The sequence below is a fragment of the Rhipicephalus sanguineus genome, chromosome 10, assembly GCF_013339695.2.
Source record: "Rhipicephalus sanguineus isolate Rsan-2018 chromosome 10, BIME_Rsan_1.4, whole genome shotgun sequence".
NCBI lineage: Eukaryota > Metazoa > Arthropoda > Arachnida > Ixodida > Ixodidae > Rhipicephalus > Rhipicephalus sanguineus.
Window position 1 is genome coordinate 63191803 of NC_051185.1, and position 21418 is coordinate 63213220.

A 21418-nucleotide genomic window follows, 5' to 3' on the forward strand; every position below is an offset into this window, starting at 1 on the left:
TCTTTAGGCTTCCAGGTTTCGCTGCTGGCACGGACTTGTGAGCAACCACTGAATAGTAGCCTGTTGGCGGAAGCACAGCAAAGTGCAGTAGCGACTATGACATCATCTTACTAGCTGTGCCTGCTTTACATTCTGCACTGGTGACGTCTCGAAAGCTGGTGATCACCTTAGGGTCACCTTAGATGATGTCATTGTCACGAGGTGCGGTGTGTAGTACTGGATCGCGCAGACTAACTTCAAAATTCGTATAAATTCATTCCCAAACTATATTCGTTGTTGAGATTTGGTAGATGGTATACATGCGTTCACAGCGATCGATGCAGCAGGCTATCTCGGCCACAAAATTTTGTTTCAGGACCCCTTTAACACCTTGACCAACATTAGCTCAAGCTGGTAAACATTTCTGGATCCATAATTGCAATTTTCTTCTTATGCACTCGCATACATGCCCTATCTGTGAAATCAGTGTGGTGGAGAGTGTCCACACAAATCTATGCCATCTAGAGGCAAAACGGAGAAAGACGTAGCATAATGGAGGAAATGCACATGAGCCAAAAAGCGACTTGGGTAGGTGGAGTAAACATTCGCATGGTAATTAAATTAATTAGTATGGTGTGTTGTCGCACATGAAGACATGAACACATGACACTCGATGACCCCAAATATTTGCTCTTACAATGCTGGGGTGAAGAGGCAGCGCACCTTCATTGTCAGCACCACTACCAGCAAATTATAGTGACTTTTCACTCCGCGAACTCTGGGAGACGCGCAAGCGAACGGATGCCGACCAAACTGACGGAGGAGGTCAACAGAGTGATTCCACCTACCTAGACCTTTCCTTTTCCCCTCTGGTATTTGTTGGGCTGACCGACCCCGCATCTGCATTGTGCTGTCGCGTTACAGCGACAAAGGCCCACTGCTTCGTGTGTGATCATCTGTGGCATCTGTGAGACATCATTTCCATCAACAAAGCATCGGCATTTGAACAAAGAGAGTACTTGAACAATCAATAAAATGTCATTGATTGCATTTGTACCATTTCTCTCCCAACTTTATTGATCCAGCAAAGATAATGAGTTAGTCTCTTTCAGTCCTGCCTGCATGCTACGCCTTTTGCATGCTATTTATATTAACCTCAAATATCAAAATTTGTGACCGTCATCTTTTCTCGTTTCAATTATGAAAATGCCGGCATTGACATTGAAGACATGCTCCATGTGCTCGCAGAAAAGAAGGGCAGCGCCATACAGAATGTTGTGCATAATTTGTATTTACTTACTGGCTAAATATGCACTTCTGTGTCCTCTTTGAAATGCAGCACTTTTTTGCTAGGCCTCAAAGAAGACTCTTCTTAAAAAATCCAGCAACAGCAAAGAAAACTGTCTATGCTTGATTTCCCAGATCTATGTCCAATGTGGACATGGTTTATTGAGCCCTAGCAGCACTGTTTGAAAGAGTTCACCCACATGGTATGCTAAGATGAGTAAACAAATGTTGAGCACATTGATTTGGTTGTCTGTAAATTTGTATCCTATATTCTGCTGCATTGCACAACTGCGGATGTGCAATTTTTTATTTCCATTTTATAGTTTACTATTTCTCAACAATAGTTTAACTTTTTACTTTTCACACTTGCATTGTTCAAAGTAGTCTCCTTAAAAATGTCTTTTTTTTCTGTGTGTGTCTGTGTGCGTGCATGCGTGTGTGTGTGTGTGTGTGTGTGTGTGTGTGTGTGTGTGTGTGTGTGTGTGTGTGTGTGTGCGCGCTCAAAATTGTATTGTTCAACTTAAAGGACTTCTTACTTCTGTTGCCCTAATTTGTTCTACCCACCCTGCATGGACTTCATGTCCGCAATCTGTATTAAATAAAAAAATAAATAATAAAATATAAACTCAACACGTGCTCAAACTTAAGTTGTCTTATGTATAAAGCTTATCTTTTCGAAAAATAACTTGTTACATTGAATTGGTTACTGAAAATAAAGTCGCTCAGTTACAGCACAACTAAAGAATGTAATTTATAAGGAATTTCTAACGTTCGAGCCTGGTTGATGCAAGTATGTGTGTGTGTACTGTGAGTGTTTGTGCTTGCCTTAACAGTGATTTTTGTGCTGTTGCAGATTCTTCTTCAAAAATCCAGCAACAGGAAAGAAAATGGTCTACACTTGATTTCCAGATCTATGTTCATAGTTATTTAGCCGTAGCAGCACTGTTTAACAGTTCACTCACATGGTTTGCTAAGATGAGTAAATAAATGCTAAGCACATTGATTTGGTTGCCTGTAAATTCGTATCCTATATTCTGCTGCATTGCACAACTGTGGATGTACAATTTTTTTATTTCCCAATTGTATAAACTCAAGTGCTCAAATTTGAGTTGTCCTATGTATAGAGCTTGTCTTTTCGAAAAATAACTCATTACATCGAATTAGTTACTGAAAATCTAGTCAGCTCAATTAGAGCACGACTAAAGAATGTAATTTATAAGGAACTTCTAAGGTTCGAGCCTGGTTGATGCAAGTATGTGTGTGTGTACTGTGAGTGTTTCTGCTTGCCTTGACAGTGATCTGTGTGCTGTTGCAGATGGGTCCGTTTCTCCTAAGGAGCAACCAAGAAGTTTCATGCTTCGGATATTGCCAGAAATGCATTGCACCAGCTTCCTCACAGAAATCGTTCACCCTTATATGATTACATTGCATCTTAATTTGTTATGCACTTGAGAGTGTGACGGCGATGTTACCTTGTATACAGACTGCTGCCTTGGATTGGTTGTGTGGTAACTACTGAAATGGACTATTCACTTTTTGCACTGTTAGTCTAATGAAATTGGGAATAATATTGGGTATTTCATTGCAGTTTAAGTTTCAACCATTAGTGTAACGAAATTGTGCTTGTCCTACAAAAATATTTGTTCATGCAAGTGTAGCTGAGAGAAACAATTCTGTAATTATGTTACCACAATTACCACAACACACAGTAAACAGAAGCTGAAACATGACAGAAACAGAAACATGACAACATATGGGAACTAGCGTTCCCATATGTTTGTTGTTTCCCATAAATCTCTTTTGTCGAGTATTCTTGTTTTTGCTGTAACAATTCACTTGCTTCAATGTTGGTCCGCATAAATTCACTTAAATTTTTTTGCTTCCCACCATGCTTGAATCATAGGAATACATTTAATGTAATGGCATTTATTAGACCAATGCTATAAAAAATGTTGTGGTACTTCAATATGTGAGCCAGCACTCTACAAACTGGAACATGTACTATTGACTGTTAACATTGCTGATATTCAATGATTTCCTATTTGCCTGCATTAATGCCTCGTGCTAGGTGCAGTAGATATGTGGGCATGTTTATGTTTAGCTTTCAGTATGAGGAGTTACTGTAATATATGATATAGACTGCACCACAACCACAATTGACATTGCACCGAACCATACACCTGCATAGGCTGTTTTTCCAAACCCTGCTTACAGACCTGGCGTGGCTCTGTGGTCGAATAGGTGAATGCCCGCAGAATGGCTGGGGTTCGATTCCTGCTGGATCCTAATTCTAATTCTTTCCCATTCGTCGGTGTCAACGCTGCTGATGTCGGTTTTCTTATTGCTCTCTCACTTAAAATTACCAATGTCTGTTTCTCGCCGTTCCTGGGTAGTATCAACTTTCAATCACCTGTGGCGCATACCCGTACACCGCCGGGCCCGTGGTAACTGGTATGCGGACACAGTGTTCTAGAAGGGTTTGACGACGTACAAGACATGGACTCTTTCACGTTATTCTTGTCATATGTACCAACAGTCATATTCGTCAAATCCTCTTACCCTCCCATGCCAATTTTGGTATACACTAAGTTAAGGAGGCGATCATGAGAGCACCCAGACAAAGGCGTCTAGGCAGACACAGACAGACAGACACAAATAAAGAAAGAAACAAACAAACACTCGAAGTGCCATAGGTTCTCTAAGAAATGCTTCGCATTTAAAAAAAAATAAGAGCACAATAGTTAGTTTACTGGGCTTGTCCATAATGTATTGGAACACGTATAAATAATTCTGCCTGTTTAGATATAATGTCACAATTGCATCCAAATCAAATTCTATATTTTGGCACCTGGTATTTGCATGTATTAAGCATAGCATTTGTGTACAAGGAGATGGGAATTTTGACAAAACACAGTGTGTTTCAGTGCACTGTTGTCGTAACAGTAGCATGTGGTTTGGGCAGGACAACATAATCGCGTACCTCACTTACACATGGAGCAACCATTGTTGATTGCCTGCTGCTGCAGCCCAGTTATGCATAGTGTCAACACATAATTTGCATTGCCTCCTTGTGTTTCTGGTGGCTTTGCAGGTTCCTTCTCTTTTGCATCCCTGGAGCAGTCCTTTTCATTGGTGTCTGTGCAAGGGCAACTGTATTCTTGCCAGCAGTGCACCTATGTGACCAAGGACAAGGCAAATATGAACAGACACCTTCGCACACATACGGGCGAGCGCCCCTTTCAATGCCACGTGTGTCCAGCTGCATTCACTCAGAAATTCAACCTTGTGGCCCATGTGCGCACCCACACAGGAGAGCGCCCCTTTTCGTGTGTCCACTGCAGTGCATCCTTTTCGCAGAAACAGCATCTCGTTACCCACATGCGCACCCACTCAGGAGAGCGTCCCTATTCCTGTGTCCGCTGCAACGCATCTTTTTTGCAGAAACAGCACCTCATTACCCACATGCGCACTCACACAGGGGAGCGTCCCTATTCCTGTGTCCACTGCAGTGCATCCTTTTTGCAGAAACAGCACCTCATTAGCCACATGCGCACCCACACACGGGAGCATCCCTATTCTTGTTGCCACTGCAACGAATCCTTTTCGCTGAGAGACACCCTTAGCGAACACATGTCCCATTGTCTTGCAAAGAAGCCCTAAAGGTCAGATGCAAACTTTTTGTTTTGGTGGGGAGGGCGTTGAATTATTTGAATAATATTTTCATGGTGATAGGTAACTTGTAAAATTCATTGTGGAATAGTTTTTGGAGCACTCAGTCATTGAGTTTCTTCTAGTGTATGGCCTTCGGAAAAGTCTGTCGTTGTTCATGGGAGTTTCTTAAGAAGTGTCTTTGGGTGGCTTCACAGCTATGCCAGGATGTCAAAGGCTTGCCCAAACATGAATTTTGATTGGCTGCAGAAGCATACATGACTCTGGAACTTGCTTTAAAGGGACACTTAAGGAAAATAACATTTTATGTCAGTGTGAAAGGTCAATGCTTGAGAACGTCCAAAACGTCAATATTATACATAGCAGTGTTTGATTAGTTGACAAAGTATGGCAAATTTGTATGAGTTGGGGAATGGCTATTGTAGCACATTTATGCCTACAAAATGTGTTATCATAATCATTATCATCATGTGACATTTGAGCAATATCCTGCCGCATGTACATATTTATATTTAGTGTTATTATACTATTGTTGCATGTTATTATGTTTTGTTAATAGTCCTTTTATTGTACTGATGAATTTACTGCTTTTAAATAATGATTGATTAAGAGTGTATAACTGTACTTCCTCCCTTACCCAATGCCTTCTGTAGGCCTGTAAAATACCTGTAAATAAATAAAGAAATAAATAAATTTATGACATAATTTGTGCCACCAGTGTAACATTTCTGAACAACCCCAGTGACACAGTAATTCCTCAGTACAATTAATCACATGTACTATCTACTCGGGACAAAAAACATTTCAATGCATTGCAAGGTGAAACCTCAAAAACTATTTTCTTGCTTAAAACAAAAAAATCTAATGATAAAACTTGCCTTATAAAAAGAACTATTTGTTTTCGATTGAAGTACCAAGCTGATTTTCATTTGGAGCACCACGCAGTGTGAATTGCATCCAAGTGTGGACAAAAATGATTTTCTCACAATTGTGATTTTTTCTTGCAAGATTTACTAACTTCAGTGGTCAGAAAATATTTTTATCCTGAAATTAAGTATTTCATACTCAGATATACATACATGACCCAAATTTATGGTGGGAAAATGCAAACATAAAATATTTTGGCAAAATTTGTGGTGGCATAATGGCCAAATAATTCTAGTAATTGAGATTCAAGCACCTTACACAAACACCTTTGCTTAATATGCAAACCTGATTTAGTAATGAAATGAGAAACGATACTCCCAGAATCAAATTTCTGGGAAGCATCACTCAGATAACATTTTGCGAAATTCAAAAGGCTCCCACATGACGAAAAAATTTGTGCTCTCCGAAATAGTCTAGCAATTCACTTTTTCCAATGCAATAAATCAGCATTTTTTTCTAATACATCTGAGATGGCGTGACAGCTAGGAATTGCTCATTATTCTCTCAGAAATTTCTGTGATAGGCTGGCCCGACTACATCATAGGCGGGGTCACGGCCATTGGCTGATTTTGGCATTTGGATCCGAAAAAAATTTTGTGGTGATGAATTCTTAAGGAAATAAACTCTGATGATAAGGTCATTCTATGAATGCTGGAAAAGTGTTGCAGGGCCTCTTTAACCCTTTGAAGTCCGTTGTCGGGCCCTTCCCAACAACGCAACACAACCGCAGTGGTCTGTGGCCAGGCACTGCTTGACAAGCTCTTTTGTGGTTGATTCACGCGTGCGCTTCCTCGCTGCATTATGCACCATCTCTAATAGAGTAAGTAAACATCTTTTTCTTGGGTAAAGGTTTCGTGCCACAAAGGGTCTATGTGCTGTCTGTCTACATGTTGAATAAAACTGAATGACAGACAAGATCTGCTTGTCACTGTAGCTCTGAAGCAAGCTGTTTTCTCTGTGTAGTTATATTGTGCTTCGTCGTTCTGTCATGTTGTGCTGGAAGAGCAACAAGGGGCTCCATTTTTTACCCAAACTGGATGTCAATAAGTGGGAAGATTGCTGTCAAGGATAAATTTCAATAACTGTTTTCTTGCCTAAAACAAATAAAAAGTAATTATAAAACATGCCACATAGAGCAAGCTATTTACTTTTGATTGAGTTATAAGGTTGGTTTTTAATTCTGGCTCCACGTGGTGTAGATAGAATTATAATGTGGAACAAAATGCAGATTTACTCAAATTTGTTAACATTTTTTTCATGTTTACAAACTTAAGTGGTCTAAAAATGTCTTTAACGCAGTAGCATATGTCTTCCATTCTGTAAGTATTCATTCCTCAGATATTCACACATAGCGCAAGATTACTGGGGGGAAAATTCAAACACAGTACATTTCACCAAAATTTATCAAGATGTATATGGTAGAACAATTGCAATAATTTTTTTTCTCCTCAGGCTGGTTAAGCAAACATACTTCCCTAACATGTAAAACAAATTTGTCATTGGCACGAAAAGTTGTGCTCTCATAATAAATTTTCTGATGATCAGTGCTTGGACAACATTCTGCGAAATTTAGAAGGCTGGGAACATGACCAGAAATTATTTCTGCCATCCATAACGTCTTGAAAATTCACTGTTTCAAATGCAATAAACGGGTACAATTTTTTTTAGTACACACCAAATGGCTGAGGCATTTGGCGTGGAATGGCTTCAGAATATTTGATCAAGTTGACCCCTTTAATTATAAAGGGATGAAAGAAGCAAATAAAAGTTTAGGCTGCCATGAAGGTATGCTGCTTGAGAACGTCCAGGGTGTTAGTGTTATGAACAACAGTTTAGCACTTGAGAAATTTAAGTCTAGGACACAACTGGCAAGTCCAATATGATATTTCAGCACTAGCCTTACATTGTAACAACTCTTCAGTTATGATACCGTCACAACAATTCATAATAGAATTACTGCTGTGTATTGTAAGATGGTAGAATAGGCTCTTATTGGACTGTTGTATAATGGCACCTGCAAAGTCGAGCAGCCTTATATAAAAGCTTTGCACACAAGATCATATTTACTCAACTGCTGAATTCTCACATCTTTGACCGCTTTGAAATGCAGCACTTCATTATTGCTGGGGCTTAAAGAATACCTTTCCACTTTTCCTGCAAAAAGTAAAAAAAAAAAACTGTCCATACCTAATTGCCTAGCATTAATGTACAATGTGACCATTTTTATCAAGCCATAGAAGCATCAGTTCGAATAGTATGTAATTGCCAGCATGGAGCGCTAAGATGAGGAATTGATTACCGAGCACCGTGGTTTGCTTGTCTGGACATTGACATCCTGTATTCTGCCGCATGGCATGACTGCTGATATTCTATACCATGCTGTATTGTTCCCACCAAAATCAAGTGCATAAATTTGTATCGCCCACGAGAGCTTGTCCCTCCAAAAATGCAAATAGTGTCATTGTAATTCAGTTACTATAACATAATCATTCAATTGCAAACCTGCCACGAAATGTAATTCATTTCAAGTTATTTGTTATGTGCAAATTTGGTTAATGATTAAAGTAAAAGTATGTTTGGGCATACTGTGAATGTTTGTGCTTGCTTTAAGAGTGGTCTGTTGTTTTGCAGATGCCATGTTCCTTCTGCAGAGCGTCTAAGAAGTCGCATGCTTTGGATGTTGACAGAATTCTATTGCACAAGCTGCTTCTTAGAAATTATTTTTGCTTGCCCTGTTTTGTACCAGTTTACCTCGTTATGAATTTAGGATTGTGACTGTAATGTGACTATGCTTACTGATTAACGCCTTGATTATATTAAAACAAGTGAAATCAGCTATTTGTTGTTATCCCTGTTAGTCTTTTGAAATTGTTACAACACTGGATGTCGTTGCAGTGTTTAAGTTTCAGTCATCAGCATAAAGGAATTGTGCCTGTCTTTACAAAGCAATCGTTCAAGCCTTGTAGTTGGGTATGCCTACTCTTGTGCTTACTGGTCTCTTGACAACACACGTGTTCATGAAAGCGTACTTATGAAAAATATTTTTGTTGATAATTTATGACAGCACTTGGTAGTGGCGCTTTGCTTTTGCACTGCAACATGTTAACAATGGTATTGAAGTAAGTTAAAAGTGGAAAAACTTGTGCTCCTTCATTGTACACTTAGCTCTGTAAACTTTCATGTTTTTTTGTATTGTGCTTTTAAATCAGCAAAATCTTGAAATTTATATGGACTAACTGACTCATTTTCCCATTTCAGTGCCATTAACACAGGAACAATTGTTTCCTAAAAAACCTATATGTAGTTGTAGTCTTTTTCATGAGCAAATAGGACACCATTCACACTTTTTTGAGCGTTTTTTCCTCTACCTTTTATAATATGCCATCTTTGTTTCATTCATGTTCTTATCATATATATCAGTTATACGTTATCATATATGTCAGTGTATATCAGTTGATACGTTAGGTGCGCTCATGACATGAATACTGTGGTGCCTACAATGAATGTACTCCTTTACTGAGTGAATCCAGAATTAGCAAACTGTTCAGTGTAAGACACTCGTAGTGCATTGATATTTAGGAATGTGAATATGGCTTTCCCAATGTGACTTTTGTGTATAGCCATTGTATTCGACCTGTAGAAGTTATTTGTTATAAACAAGTGGAGTGTCCTATGACGTAATTGATCGTAAAGGGACTGAAATAGTCTCTGGTGAATGAGGTACCTCTGGTATTTTGTTGTATTATTTACATTTTCATTGAAGAGACATAATAACATTAATGAGAAATGTGTAAACTCTGCTAATACATCTGGAGTAACATTTCGTTGTGTTGTGCAGAAAAATGTCACTGTACTTTACAGCATGAAAAACTGTGCTGCTATTCTAACCCTCGTAAGTGTTCTTTTTTTTTTTCATATTTCTTAGTTCTCGTTCCTAGTTTATTCCATACCAACTACTTTCACTCACATTTCATTTCATATCCCCTTCAGGCGCAAATTACCACCCACAGTCTACGAATGTGTCCAATTCACATACCATAATCCCAAGGCACTCAATATTAAATTCGAAGAAAAAAAATGAACTAATGTGTTGTTTTGTGCGAGTTTCAGTAATGAATTATAATTAGCGTGGGATTAAATACTTTATTATTCTGCAGTCAGTCATGTTCCATTTTGACAAAAAAAGAATGAAATAATAGGCTCCAAATGTGTGCGTAATTAGTTTTTGGTTTCATTCATTTCGAGAAAAGTCACAGATTTGACATTGGTTCTGGAACATGGCACGTCGAATGACTCGTCGAACATCATAGTGCCTTGACCAACGTGATCGGCTACAGTAGCACATTGTGGTTAAGTCAAGACATATTGATTGTGCAGAAGGTTCAGTGCGTCTAATGAGCAATGTATCTTGCTCTCTTTTGGCCACAAGCTGGCACAACTAGCATAAACCAGTTGCATACACAAACGAAGCCACCGCCGCTGAAGGGGATATATTTCATATGTTCAAATATCGAGTGATGCTTTTGTTGTGCTGGATTGTACGGATATTTCTATGGGAAAATAAATTACACTAATTAGTTTAATGGTTTCGTGCTTCATGTAGTAACACATGTAGAAAGAAATTATCTGTTTAAGGTGTGTCACCACATTCAAAAGCATTTTTTTTAATTGATTTATCTTTTTGTGCATTTCTATAAGGTCCCTGTTTAAGATTATGTAGCAAACAAGTTGATGTTTTTACCTTAATGCATTGAAAAATTGTGGGCATATTTGCAAACCCTCCTGCACATAATTGAATACGAATCTAAAAGCTTCTGATTCAATAATGGGTGCCAACTCATCTTAAAAAGCCAGCTTTGCAAGACAAATGTAATGCTTTAACTTTTGGACAAAAAAAATTTTTTTTGGTGACATGTGTTGTGTATAGTACCATAATTGCATCCAAATCCAGTCTCCATCTGTTGGCAGCATGTGTTCGCATTTATGAAACATACTATTTATGTACAGAGAGATGAGTACTTAACTTAGTCATGTACTAGGTCAATGCACTTTTACCATTGTGGTAACATGTGGTTCAGGTAGGCGATGATTATCGAGTACACTTGACTTACAAGTTCAGCAAGCCTTCTTGATTGTTGGGTGCCGCACTGTAGTTCCATGTAATGTGTGTCACATGGTTTGCATTACCTTCCTTTACTCCGTGTGCATTTTCAGGTTCCTTGTCCTTGGCATCTCTGGAGCAGTACTATTCACTTGTGTCTGTAGAAGGTGGACTGCACTCCTGCCATCAGTGCACCTATGTGACCAAATACAAGACGCACATGCAGAGACACCTTAGCAGACACACAGGCAAACGCCCCTTCCCGTGCCACCTGTGTCCGGCTGCGTTCGTTCAGGGCACCGATCTCAAGCATCACATTCGCACCCACACAGGAGAGCGTCCCTTTTCCTGTGTCCACTGCAATGGGTCATTTAAACAGAAAGGCCACCTCATTCGCCACATGTCCTCTTGTCATGCAAACAAGAAGCCCTAAAGGTCAAGCATACACACGCATGCCTTTTTTTACCTAATCGACTGATTGGTTTACTTGCTTGAGGTTAAGTTGTAAAGTGCCTCTAAATGTCTTTGGATCCCTCAGGTATAGAGTTTCTTACAACATGGACCTTTAGAGGAGCCTGTCATTGTGAATGATTAAGAGAATATTGATAAGTGTCTTTGGCTGACATTGTTGTGATGCCAGGATATCAAAGGTATGGCTCACTTTGAATGTCGGTTATGTTGTCTTGTGCTGCAGTGCTGGGGACATCAAGTTAAATAAAGCTGATTACTTCGTCTATGAAATAGTTCATCCCCACACGATAGTCTGCTCAGTAATGTGCCCACTTCAGTCGTAAGTGGGCAGATTTCACAGATGAGCTTCTTTCAACCAGAAGTGTAGCACAACAGAAAAGGCAACTATGTATTTGATAAGATTATTGTTTTCAAAAGAATGTGTTGTGAAAGCATGTCTTCTTCAGTGGAATGCAAGAAAAGAAAACTGTGATGTGTGGATCTGCTTGAACTCTACCAATTAAGTGTATGGAGCAACAAACACACCAGGAAAAATGGAGACACACAAGAATGCAGTAAAACGTTGACAGGTTTGTCTCCTGTGTTTTGTTTTGCTACCATATCATTATGTTTGCACATATAATTTGACTATGGGAAAAAACAGTGCGCAAACAAACGTATGGGACAAAGAAAGGTAACACAACACAGTGCTTGTGTTGTGTTGCCTTTCTTCGTCCCGTCCGTTTGCATGCTGTTTTTTCCCATAATGTATCCCCAACTCACCCAACTTTCAGTCTTGCTTCAGGTATAAAGTGACGTTTTCCAGGTGACTCACAGAGCTTAAGCCCAGTAAGTCGCCCAGAAAGCTTGGTCACTTGGAGTCTGTGGGGCTTAAGGGCCTAAGCCCCGCTTGATATGCTGCTGGTGTTGAGATTATATGTGGGAGGCAGATGGCGATGACCGATTCACCCTGCCTATCACTACTGCCAGATGCTTCCTTTTTTTGCCAAGTGAAATAGTCTACTCAGACAGAAAATGACGCCTTGCGAAGAGACGAAAAACATTCTGCCATCTGTAGCAGAAGAAAGCTTGCTCCAAAGAAGCCCTTTTCTTTCCTGCCATGGCTTTGCTGCACTGAAATGCACACACTTGTATTTTACAGGTAAACAAAGCCATTGCTTTGGGCGCAACGCCACAGCGCGTTCGATGCAACGCTGTAAAGCGTTGGATGCAACACATATTACCACACGAGCCTCTTTTTCTGTTTTTATGTAACCAGCCTGTTATACGCGTAACCACTGCCTTGCGCAGGTTGTGCTGGAATGTCTCGGAACGTTCCCGATTATTTTGGAATCTTCCTGTGCGATTGCGTGCACAATGCGAACAATGGAGTTTATTCTGGAATGAACGCGGCCACCAGCAATAACGCTGGATTCTTCGATGCCACATGTATAAATGCCAACACACCTTACCACTGATTAGCTTAGTCGACATCCGTGCTTGCCGTCATCATTGTACAGCGAGTGTTGCTTGTACTCAAAGTCTTTCTTTTACTGGGCACAATTTCGCCCAATAAAGCATTTCATCTCTACTGACTGTGTCCTGATTTTCCTCACCATCATGACAATATTGAAGAAAGCTCAAGCATGTTGGTACGTACAGTGCCCAGCAATTTGAACGTGTCAGTTGGTCCGTATAGCAGCAACCGTTCTAATGCACCACTGTTGAACGTGGGATGCTGAGCTGACTCGTTATGGTACAGAATGAAAGAGGTAGCCTTGGTCCTGCATCGCGACAGTATATGACCCCCAAGCAACCAACAAGCCCTCACCACGGTGGTGCCGTCATACACTGGGCACTTCCAATGCAAAAGCTTGCATTAAAAGGTCGCTTTCCAAAAGCAACAGACTGATGAGACACAGCTTGCAGAATTTAGTTACCATTCTTTTTTTCTTTTTCAGATTAACCTTGAATATCAATACTTTCACCTTTCACGCTTATTGTTGTGTGCCAGAAATACTCCCCAAATACTCTATATTTTTTTAGAGTGTGTATACTACATGTGGATATATACGATGTTTCACACTTTCCCCTCCTCCTCATCTTCACTTCTCTTTCCAACCCCTTGATATGCTAAACTATATAGGTCCGTCGGGGCGTGAACTAGCACGTAGCGGGCCGCTCCCACGTCGGGACAGATAGGCCTAACCTGTCCGCCACGTCGTGGGCCCGTTGGACTGCCCATAGCTGCGTCCTGAAATCCGTACTGCGTAGCGCAGCATCCCACTTTGACGATGTGACTATATTATATATGCTTCACCCTCTCTGCTCCGTACTGCTCACCCTCACTTCCTTTTCCCACATCCTTGTTATACTATTGTAGACGTTGCTACGGTATGCTTTGTCTCTCTTCCTTTATTTCTATCTCTTTTTATTGCTGTATTGCTCTCTGTTTTTTCTCTTTTTTCCATGTCTTTCTTCCCCTTCTTTCTCTCTCTCTCTCTCCGTACTCATTCTTTTGCGCATCCAGGTTATTGCATACCACGCCGGACAAATCGGCGCACGTGTTCTGGGAGCGAAGAAGACCAACAAGACGAGGACGAAGAGAGCGCGCGCTGGCAGGCCGATCATGATGATCATAGTTTTTCACTTTAATCAGCTCCGCTGCTAAAATAGTGTAGCATTCGAATGTGAAAATGTATGTCCCACGTATGTCCAAAGTAAACTGCAGATAAGAATGGCTGTATTTGGCTACAAATCTTTTTTTTTTTTTTTTTGCTAGTTTCTCTGACTTTTGGCTATGCCGGCTTGTCTGACCTGACAACACTGGTCGCTAGACAAGCAGACAAGCTAGACAAGCTCTCATTTTTCATCTCGATCTCTAGACTCTCGATCCTAGAATATACGGTACGCAAAGGTAGCGTTCTTTGGGTATGTGCGTACGCTTTTTCGCCACTTGGGTACGCAAGAGGATAGCGTACGACACATGCGCAGCGGCGACGAACGCTAACGTTATTTCGTTGTGTACCCTATGCGTTGCGGAACGTCAAACGCCCACAATACGGCAACTAAACCAAAGTTCATAGAAACATTGGTGCGGACGACGCATGTGCATTGACGGTCTACGAACTCAACTTCCGCCCTGCTTTGGTAACGTACGGCCGCTTGTTTCCTTTGTGGTGATTGCAAAGAAGTGAGGCACATAAGCACATTAGTCATTTCTTGTCAAATATGGTGTAAGCGACTAGTTAGATTCTGGCGCACATTATAATCCTGAAAATGCGGTATGTCTTTGAAATACAGGAAAGCATGTAATCATTGTAATGATTGCATTATTCAAGCACTAGCCTATGAAGCTGAATTGGAAGTAGTGGAATTACAATTTGGATACTGGCTGTAGCGAAAAAAAAAATGCATACGGACAAATTTGCTCCCAAGTTTCGGCAAAGTTTTCGCTAAAAGTTTCTTTGCTGTTTCTTCTGCAGGTTAAGCTGTGTGGATGCCGCGCTGGAACGTTCCAGTGCGGCCCTGGCCCATTCCACCCGCCCAAAACGCGCATTACTACTCAGACGGTTGCGCTGGAACGCAAGCAGCGTTACAAGCGCTGCTGCTTTGTATGACATGCACGGTCGCGTTCCGCCGCGGCCGCAACTCCCGTATATATAATGCCGTGTGCGAGAGCAGCCAGCGCAGCACTGCGTGCGTCACACTCACGGAGTAAGCGCCGACTCCGCCACCGCGCAGCGCAATCGCCCGGCACTAACAGTCCAACGCGGACGCTGAGGTCTCGCCTGGTCTCGTTGCTTCCTCACCAGTTGACCTCTTTTCCGCAAACGCCATTTGTTATCCTCCTCTCACTCCTTCAGTCAGCTCTCTGCGGTCAATCACGTGACCTCCTACCCTTTCCCTGGTCACGTGATCGTCGATACAACTTGTTCATATGCTTCCCATGAATTCATGTTCTGGGGTGCTATGCAAGGTGGCCTGAGTTTGCTCTGAGCTCTCACTACAGTGGTCGTGAAAGAAAGACAGTGTGGAGTGCATGAAAGCAGCGTTGAGTAAAACGGCTACAAGATCGTGCGTGGCATCACAAACATAGTGCAGCGGTTTATTAAGGAATACCGTGTGCAAACGCATCAGCACTGCTGCTTGGCCAACATGTATAAAATGCAGCACTGTCACTGTGAATGTTGGACTATCTCAGTGCCAACTAAACATTGTGTGTCCGACGGGCGTGTTCCTGGGCATTTATCCTAATTTGGGCAAGTTCTTTTCTTCCACCTGGAGGATGGAAATTTCCACACTCGAAGGCAACAAGTGTGCACGTGCAGCAGTCTTGGGAAGCTCGCTTCACTTCATTCAAATATTACATATGAATAAATGGATAGGTTATTGTTATTTACAACAGTCCGGGGTTTCTGTGCACTAACAAATCTGTGGAAACAATGTCTCCACAAACGGGCAAAGCAGTAACGTTTCTCGCCGAAAATGTTGTCTGCGTGCTCGCGTCATCGCAGGGATGTGACTGAGAGTGGTGCATTGTGACTTGTGAGCGCGGTGAAATGGAATGCAAGGCATAGTAGCTGTGTAATGAATGAATGTTTAGTTATTTGTGCACGTGTTGTTTAGTTATTTGCGCATGGTTTGAAGTGATTGTGTGCGGGCCAGTGTGCTCCGCAAAAGGAGAATCAAAGGAGGCATCCCTGCAGCGACATAAAGAAAGAAACGTTACTATACTCGCGGACAACTTTTCTTGGCATTGAAGCGAAGGCTACAGAGCCACAATGCATGTATCCTACCGCTAATGAATATAGTCCCACAATTGCGTCCGTATTTTCTGCGTGAGATATATAAAATGCTCCTTCATTTTCTACATGTAGCTTTTGTGACGGAACGCAGCGCACAGAAGCGAGATATCTGCATTCCTTTTACTGAACACGTCGTCACTTTGCGTTTTTGCGTGCGTGAAAAAGTCGCGCCTTTTACTCGTACCTTAGACGCTAAGCAGCGTTTGCGTCGAAGTGCAACGCTAGCCATCACACTCCACGGCGTTACGAGATGTGCGCCAAATCGGACTACTTCACGTAGCAGTACATGTGCAGACGCTCCACCCCCGTAGCTTTCCCTTCAGTGCCAAGAAAAGTTGTCGGCAAGTATAGTATGTTGATTTGTTTGAAGCAGAAATGCAAATACTGATTGTTCATAACAGTGTGGTGAAGCTTAATCAACCTCAAACTTTTTAAATAACAAATGTGTTGTACACACTTGCTTGAGTTCCCTCATTGCTTAATTTTGATGGCTGCAGCAGCATCACTTGAAAGGCACTGAGAAGCAGGGAGCAAAAGACATTACTGTCTATCCTGTGGTTGTGACCCCTCAGTGCACCAAAACGAAATGATCATGCACCAATGAGCACTGAGAGGCTTCTGGTTAATTTAATACTAGTCCTCAATGTCCCTTCAGTTGCAGTAGTGCGTAGTAACGCAACAAAGGGGCCAGAATTTTCAAGGCTGCTTAGTTTGGTCTAACCCTTTGGCTGGATGACAAGGGGTCTAAACCACTTGTCAGGTTATCAGCGCGGTCCTGCCTGTTTTCAATGTGTACATCATACAGTGGACGGATAAACATTTCTGTTCAGGAAAAGAAAATGGTACACCAGCTTGACGTAGCTCGTTTGGAATGTTTGAACAATAGGTTTTAATACATGTATGTGGCCATATCTTAGTAAGTGGAGCTGTGTGTCTCTAGCATGAATATGTTTGTTTACAACCTGTTCGCGTTTATTAGACAAAATAAGTAACCATGTGCAATTGATTCCTACAAGGTAAAACTGACTCAAGTTACAAGTTGTTGTGTCAAGTAATTAAGCAACTACATAAATGTGATTTATTGCATTTTCAATATTTCTCTATGCTCATTAATATTCGTGCAGTTGAATTGACCTACTCTATTTCAGTGGATATTGTGCAGCCCTTTCCATGCTACTACATTGCAAATTGCTTTTCAACATTTTTGTCATTCATCTTGTTTACTGTGAAAACACTTCTGAAGGCAATGAAAACTTGTGGCATATACCTGCACCAAGGAAGGGTAGTTTGCACTGAAACATCCCCGTCATCCTTAAAATGCGCCACTGAATTATTACTGGGGCTTAAGGGAGATGCTTCTGAGAAGTCGAGCGAAAAACATAAAAAATGGCCCATACACTTGATTTCGTAGAATCATCATCTGATGCAGCCATGCTTTTCAAGCCATAGCAGCATTTTTTCAAGTAGTGGGCCAGCATGGATAGCTAATATAAGGAAACAAATACTGAGCAGCTCAACTTGCTTGTCTGAACATTTGCATCCTATATGCTGCTGCATGGCACAGCCGTAGAGGTTCAACTGTAGAGTTACTCCAAAATGGAAGTGTTCAAGTTTTTATTGCCCACAACGGCTTGTGTCCTGAATAACCTAGCTGGATACATGTAATTGGTTACGGAAATAAGTAAAAGATCAATTGCAGGGGGTGTTAGCAAGAAATGCACATAATTTCTTATGTGGAAGTCTAGTTGATGCCAAGGGTCAAAGTATGTGTAGGTGCACCGTGTGTTTATTCTGACTTCAACAATGATATCTATGCTGTTGCAGATGGGTCCATTCTTGGTATGAAGCATCCAAGAAGATGCGTCTTCAGAAACTGCCAGAAATGAATTGAGCCAGCTTCGTAGAAATCATTCGCCTGTTTACTGTGTTATGTCTGCTTAATCTCTTGTGAACTCAAAATTGTGACAGTGATGTGAGAATGTTTATTGGCTGCTGCTTCGGATCGGTTATTTTGAGTCAAGTGAAATCAGATATTTCATTTTGCTGTTTTATTCTATTGAAAATCTTAAGAAGTGAATGGGTTCATTTAAAATGTTGAGCATAAATTGCGCCTGTACTGACAAGGCATTGATTTAGGCTAGGTAGCTTGTAACCCATGTGGTTGTATCAGTTCGATAGCGGGAATATTTGTGGAAATGTAGCTGAGAGAAACAGCCTTGTAGACTAGTCACTGTAACACAATGTTGCGGCATTTTGCGTTTGTACTGCAGAAGGTTAACAATGATATGGAATTATGTTTACTGTGGAAATCTTGATTGCTTCATTCACATTTTTGCCCTGTAAAGTATTGTGTTTTTGTGGTGTGCTTTCAAATCTGCACATTCTTGAAATTATCGTGCATCATCTCTCTTTATTTTCATCCTGCTGTTGTACCAGCCAAGGAACAATTTATTTCTAATGCTATGAGTAGCATAGCACGCAGTATTGCGTGGCAAACGCGTAGGATTGCCGCAGGATTCACACCAATTGTGCAACGAGTGGGTGGTTTAAAGGCACACCTATTACAAAATACTGAGGGATGATTAATCATTATCATCAGCAACAGCGTCAACAGAGTGTCCCACTGTGTATGTCTCAGCATGGTTGAAGTGTCCACTGAAGCGAAGCCTGGCTGGCGAATGAGAAGGCGACATGAACAGGGCCTGATGATGTTATCACATTCTACTCTTGAAGGCGAAGCTCAAGTGTCCTCCAAGTTTTTCTGTTTTGTCATCATGACTTTATTCAAGCAATATAAAAATGTTATCTGCAAGTGGGTAAACTGTGCTTGTACATATTGAGAATGAAGTAATTGTGCTCTGTTCAGAAGTGTTCCTGCATTTTTTTCGTCAAGAAATGTGATGCTATTGTTATCGTTCTAACTGCTTTGTTCTTTGTTGTATTTTCCACTTTCTGTCATATTCACTTCTTTCACTTACATTTTGCCCTGTAAGGCCCATGTGTTCAAATATCGTTTCCTGCATTGTACAGATTCTTTTATGCAAGGAAACAGTGCAATAGTTAGTTAAATGGTTTATGCATACCATAGTGGCACATACAGAAATAATTTTGGCTTTTTATATATATCTGAATTGCTTCCAAATCGGACGTCTATGTATCGGCAGCAGGTGTTCTCATGTATATGTTCTAGTATTTATGTGGAGACAGCTGGGAACTTGGAGAGAGATGTATGGAGTTAGAGTACTGTTACCACATCAGTAACTTGTTTGGGTAGGCCAAGGGTATCACAGTTATGTGTGTGGCAATTCTTCCTTATTTTCTGGGGCTGCAGCCATGTAGTTATATAGTCATGTGCACTGCCATATAGTCCACTGCCATGTAGTTTGTGGTACATAGTAAGCGTTGCCTTTCTATGCTTCCTATGACATTGCAGGTTCCTTGTCTTTGGTATCGCTGAAGCAGTCCCCTTCATTGGAACTGCATTCCTGCCAGCACTGCAGCTATGTGACCAAGAAAAGGGGATCTATGAACAGACACCTTCGCATACACACGGGCGAATACCCCTTCCAGTGCCACTTGTGTGCAGCTGCATTCACTGAGAACTCCAAACTCGTGGCTCATTTGCGCACCCACACAGGAGAACGTCCCTATTCCTGTGCTCACTGCAATGCATCCTTTTCAGTCAGTGGGGCCCTCAAGACCCACATGCGCACCCACACAGGAGAGCGTCCCTTTCCCTGTGAGCACTGCGATGCATCATTTTTGCAGAAAACTCACCTCATTACCCACATGCGCACCCACACAGGAGAGCGTCCCTTATCCTGTGACCACTGCAATGCGTCATTTGCCCAGAAAGCGCACCTCATTAGCCACATGCGCACCCACACAGGAGAGCGTCCCTTCTCCTGTGACCAGTGCAATAAGTCATTTTCGCAGAAACCACACCTCATTAACCACATGCGCACCCATACAGGAGAGCGTCCCTTTTCCTGTGACCACTGCGATGCGTCATTTTTGCAGAAAACGCACCTAATTACCCACATGCGCACCCACACAGGAGAGCGTCCTTTTTCCTGTGACCACTGCGATGCATCATTTTTGCAGAAAGCACACCTCATTACCCACATGCGCACCCACACAGGAGAGCATCCCTTATCCTGAGTCTACTGCAGTGCATCCTTTACACATAAAAAATGCTCATCGCCACATGTGCTCCCACACAGAAAAGCGTATATAGAACTGAAAAAAATTTATTCATGCTCACGTGAATATGTATAAAGCATTCATTTTAAGGGGTGGCAACAAGATTGTTAGCAGGAAAGTTATGCAAAGCATGCATCCTGAACGCTAAACAAAAGAGTGTGTACTGTAAGTAATGTTCTAGATGAATGGTTGGTGACAAGAGATTGTGCAGTATTGCTTCAGTAAACATGTTATATAGCAACACCGTGGAACTAGAATTAGAAGGAAATGTGAAAATTCTGTGGACTAAATATCTTCATGCATCCTCGAGGTGAGTGTATGCACAAAATAAGACTGACTTCTGAAAATGTGCCGAGCATCATCATGCTATGGATTTCAGAAAGCAAACTGTCAGCATTGTGATACATTAAGCGTATTAATGTACTTGCTTACATCCCGGAAATTAATAAACATTTTTTCCCCCACCTCATGAAGCATTCAACCTGTGACGTGTTTTGAGCATTGCACTTCAATACAAGATTAGGGCTCGTATCCCACCATCAAAACATTTTTATTGCAATGTCTACATTGCTGTCTCTGCTGTTTCCAGCCAGCCTTTATTTGTGGCTATGCATATGCTGCCAACTTCTGGTTGATTTGCGAGAGCTCGCAGATGAATGTCGTGAAAGGAGCCCACTCACTATGGCCACAACTCCCCTTAGCTTTGAAAGACTGAAAACTTCGTACTGTGATGGGGCTCTGTAATTTACACACATAGCGCCGGGTGCATGTGCATGCCTTGTTGACGCAACGTTGCCAAAGAAATGCTACTAGCGGGTGTACTACTGGTAGCGTGGCAGGGAGGCATTTTATTATAATTGAAGGGGAAGCTCTCTTTAAGCAAGGTCGGACTGCCTTAGAAAAGAAAAATGTACATACTGTGGGGGGAGCGTAGGAGAGGGGACGCGCTTGCGCTCATCGCGGCGTTGCGCATGAGGCAAGCGAGAGGGGGAGA

At 41.5% G+C, this 21418-nt stretch overlaps 1 protein-coding gene across 1 annotated transcript; it reads left to right on the forward strand.

Annotated features, from left to right (window-relative positions):
• Nucleotides 1-18312: 18312 nt before the first annotated feature.
• Nucleotides 18313-20888, forward strand: LOC119371994 (gastrula zinc finger protein XlCGF8.2DB-like). The gene has a single exon (XM_037642435.2). It carries the CDS (start codon nt 19747-19749, stop codon nt 20380-20382), a length of 636 nt encoding a protein of 211 aa, XP_037498363.1. The 5' UTR covers nt 18313-19746; the 3' UTR covers nt 20383-20888.
• The last annotated feature ends 530 nt before the right edge of the window (nt 20889-21418 follow it).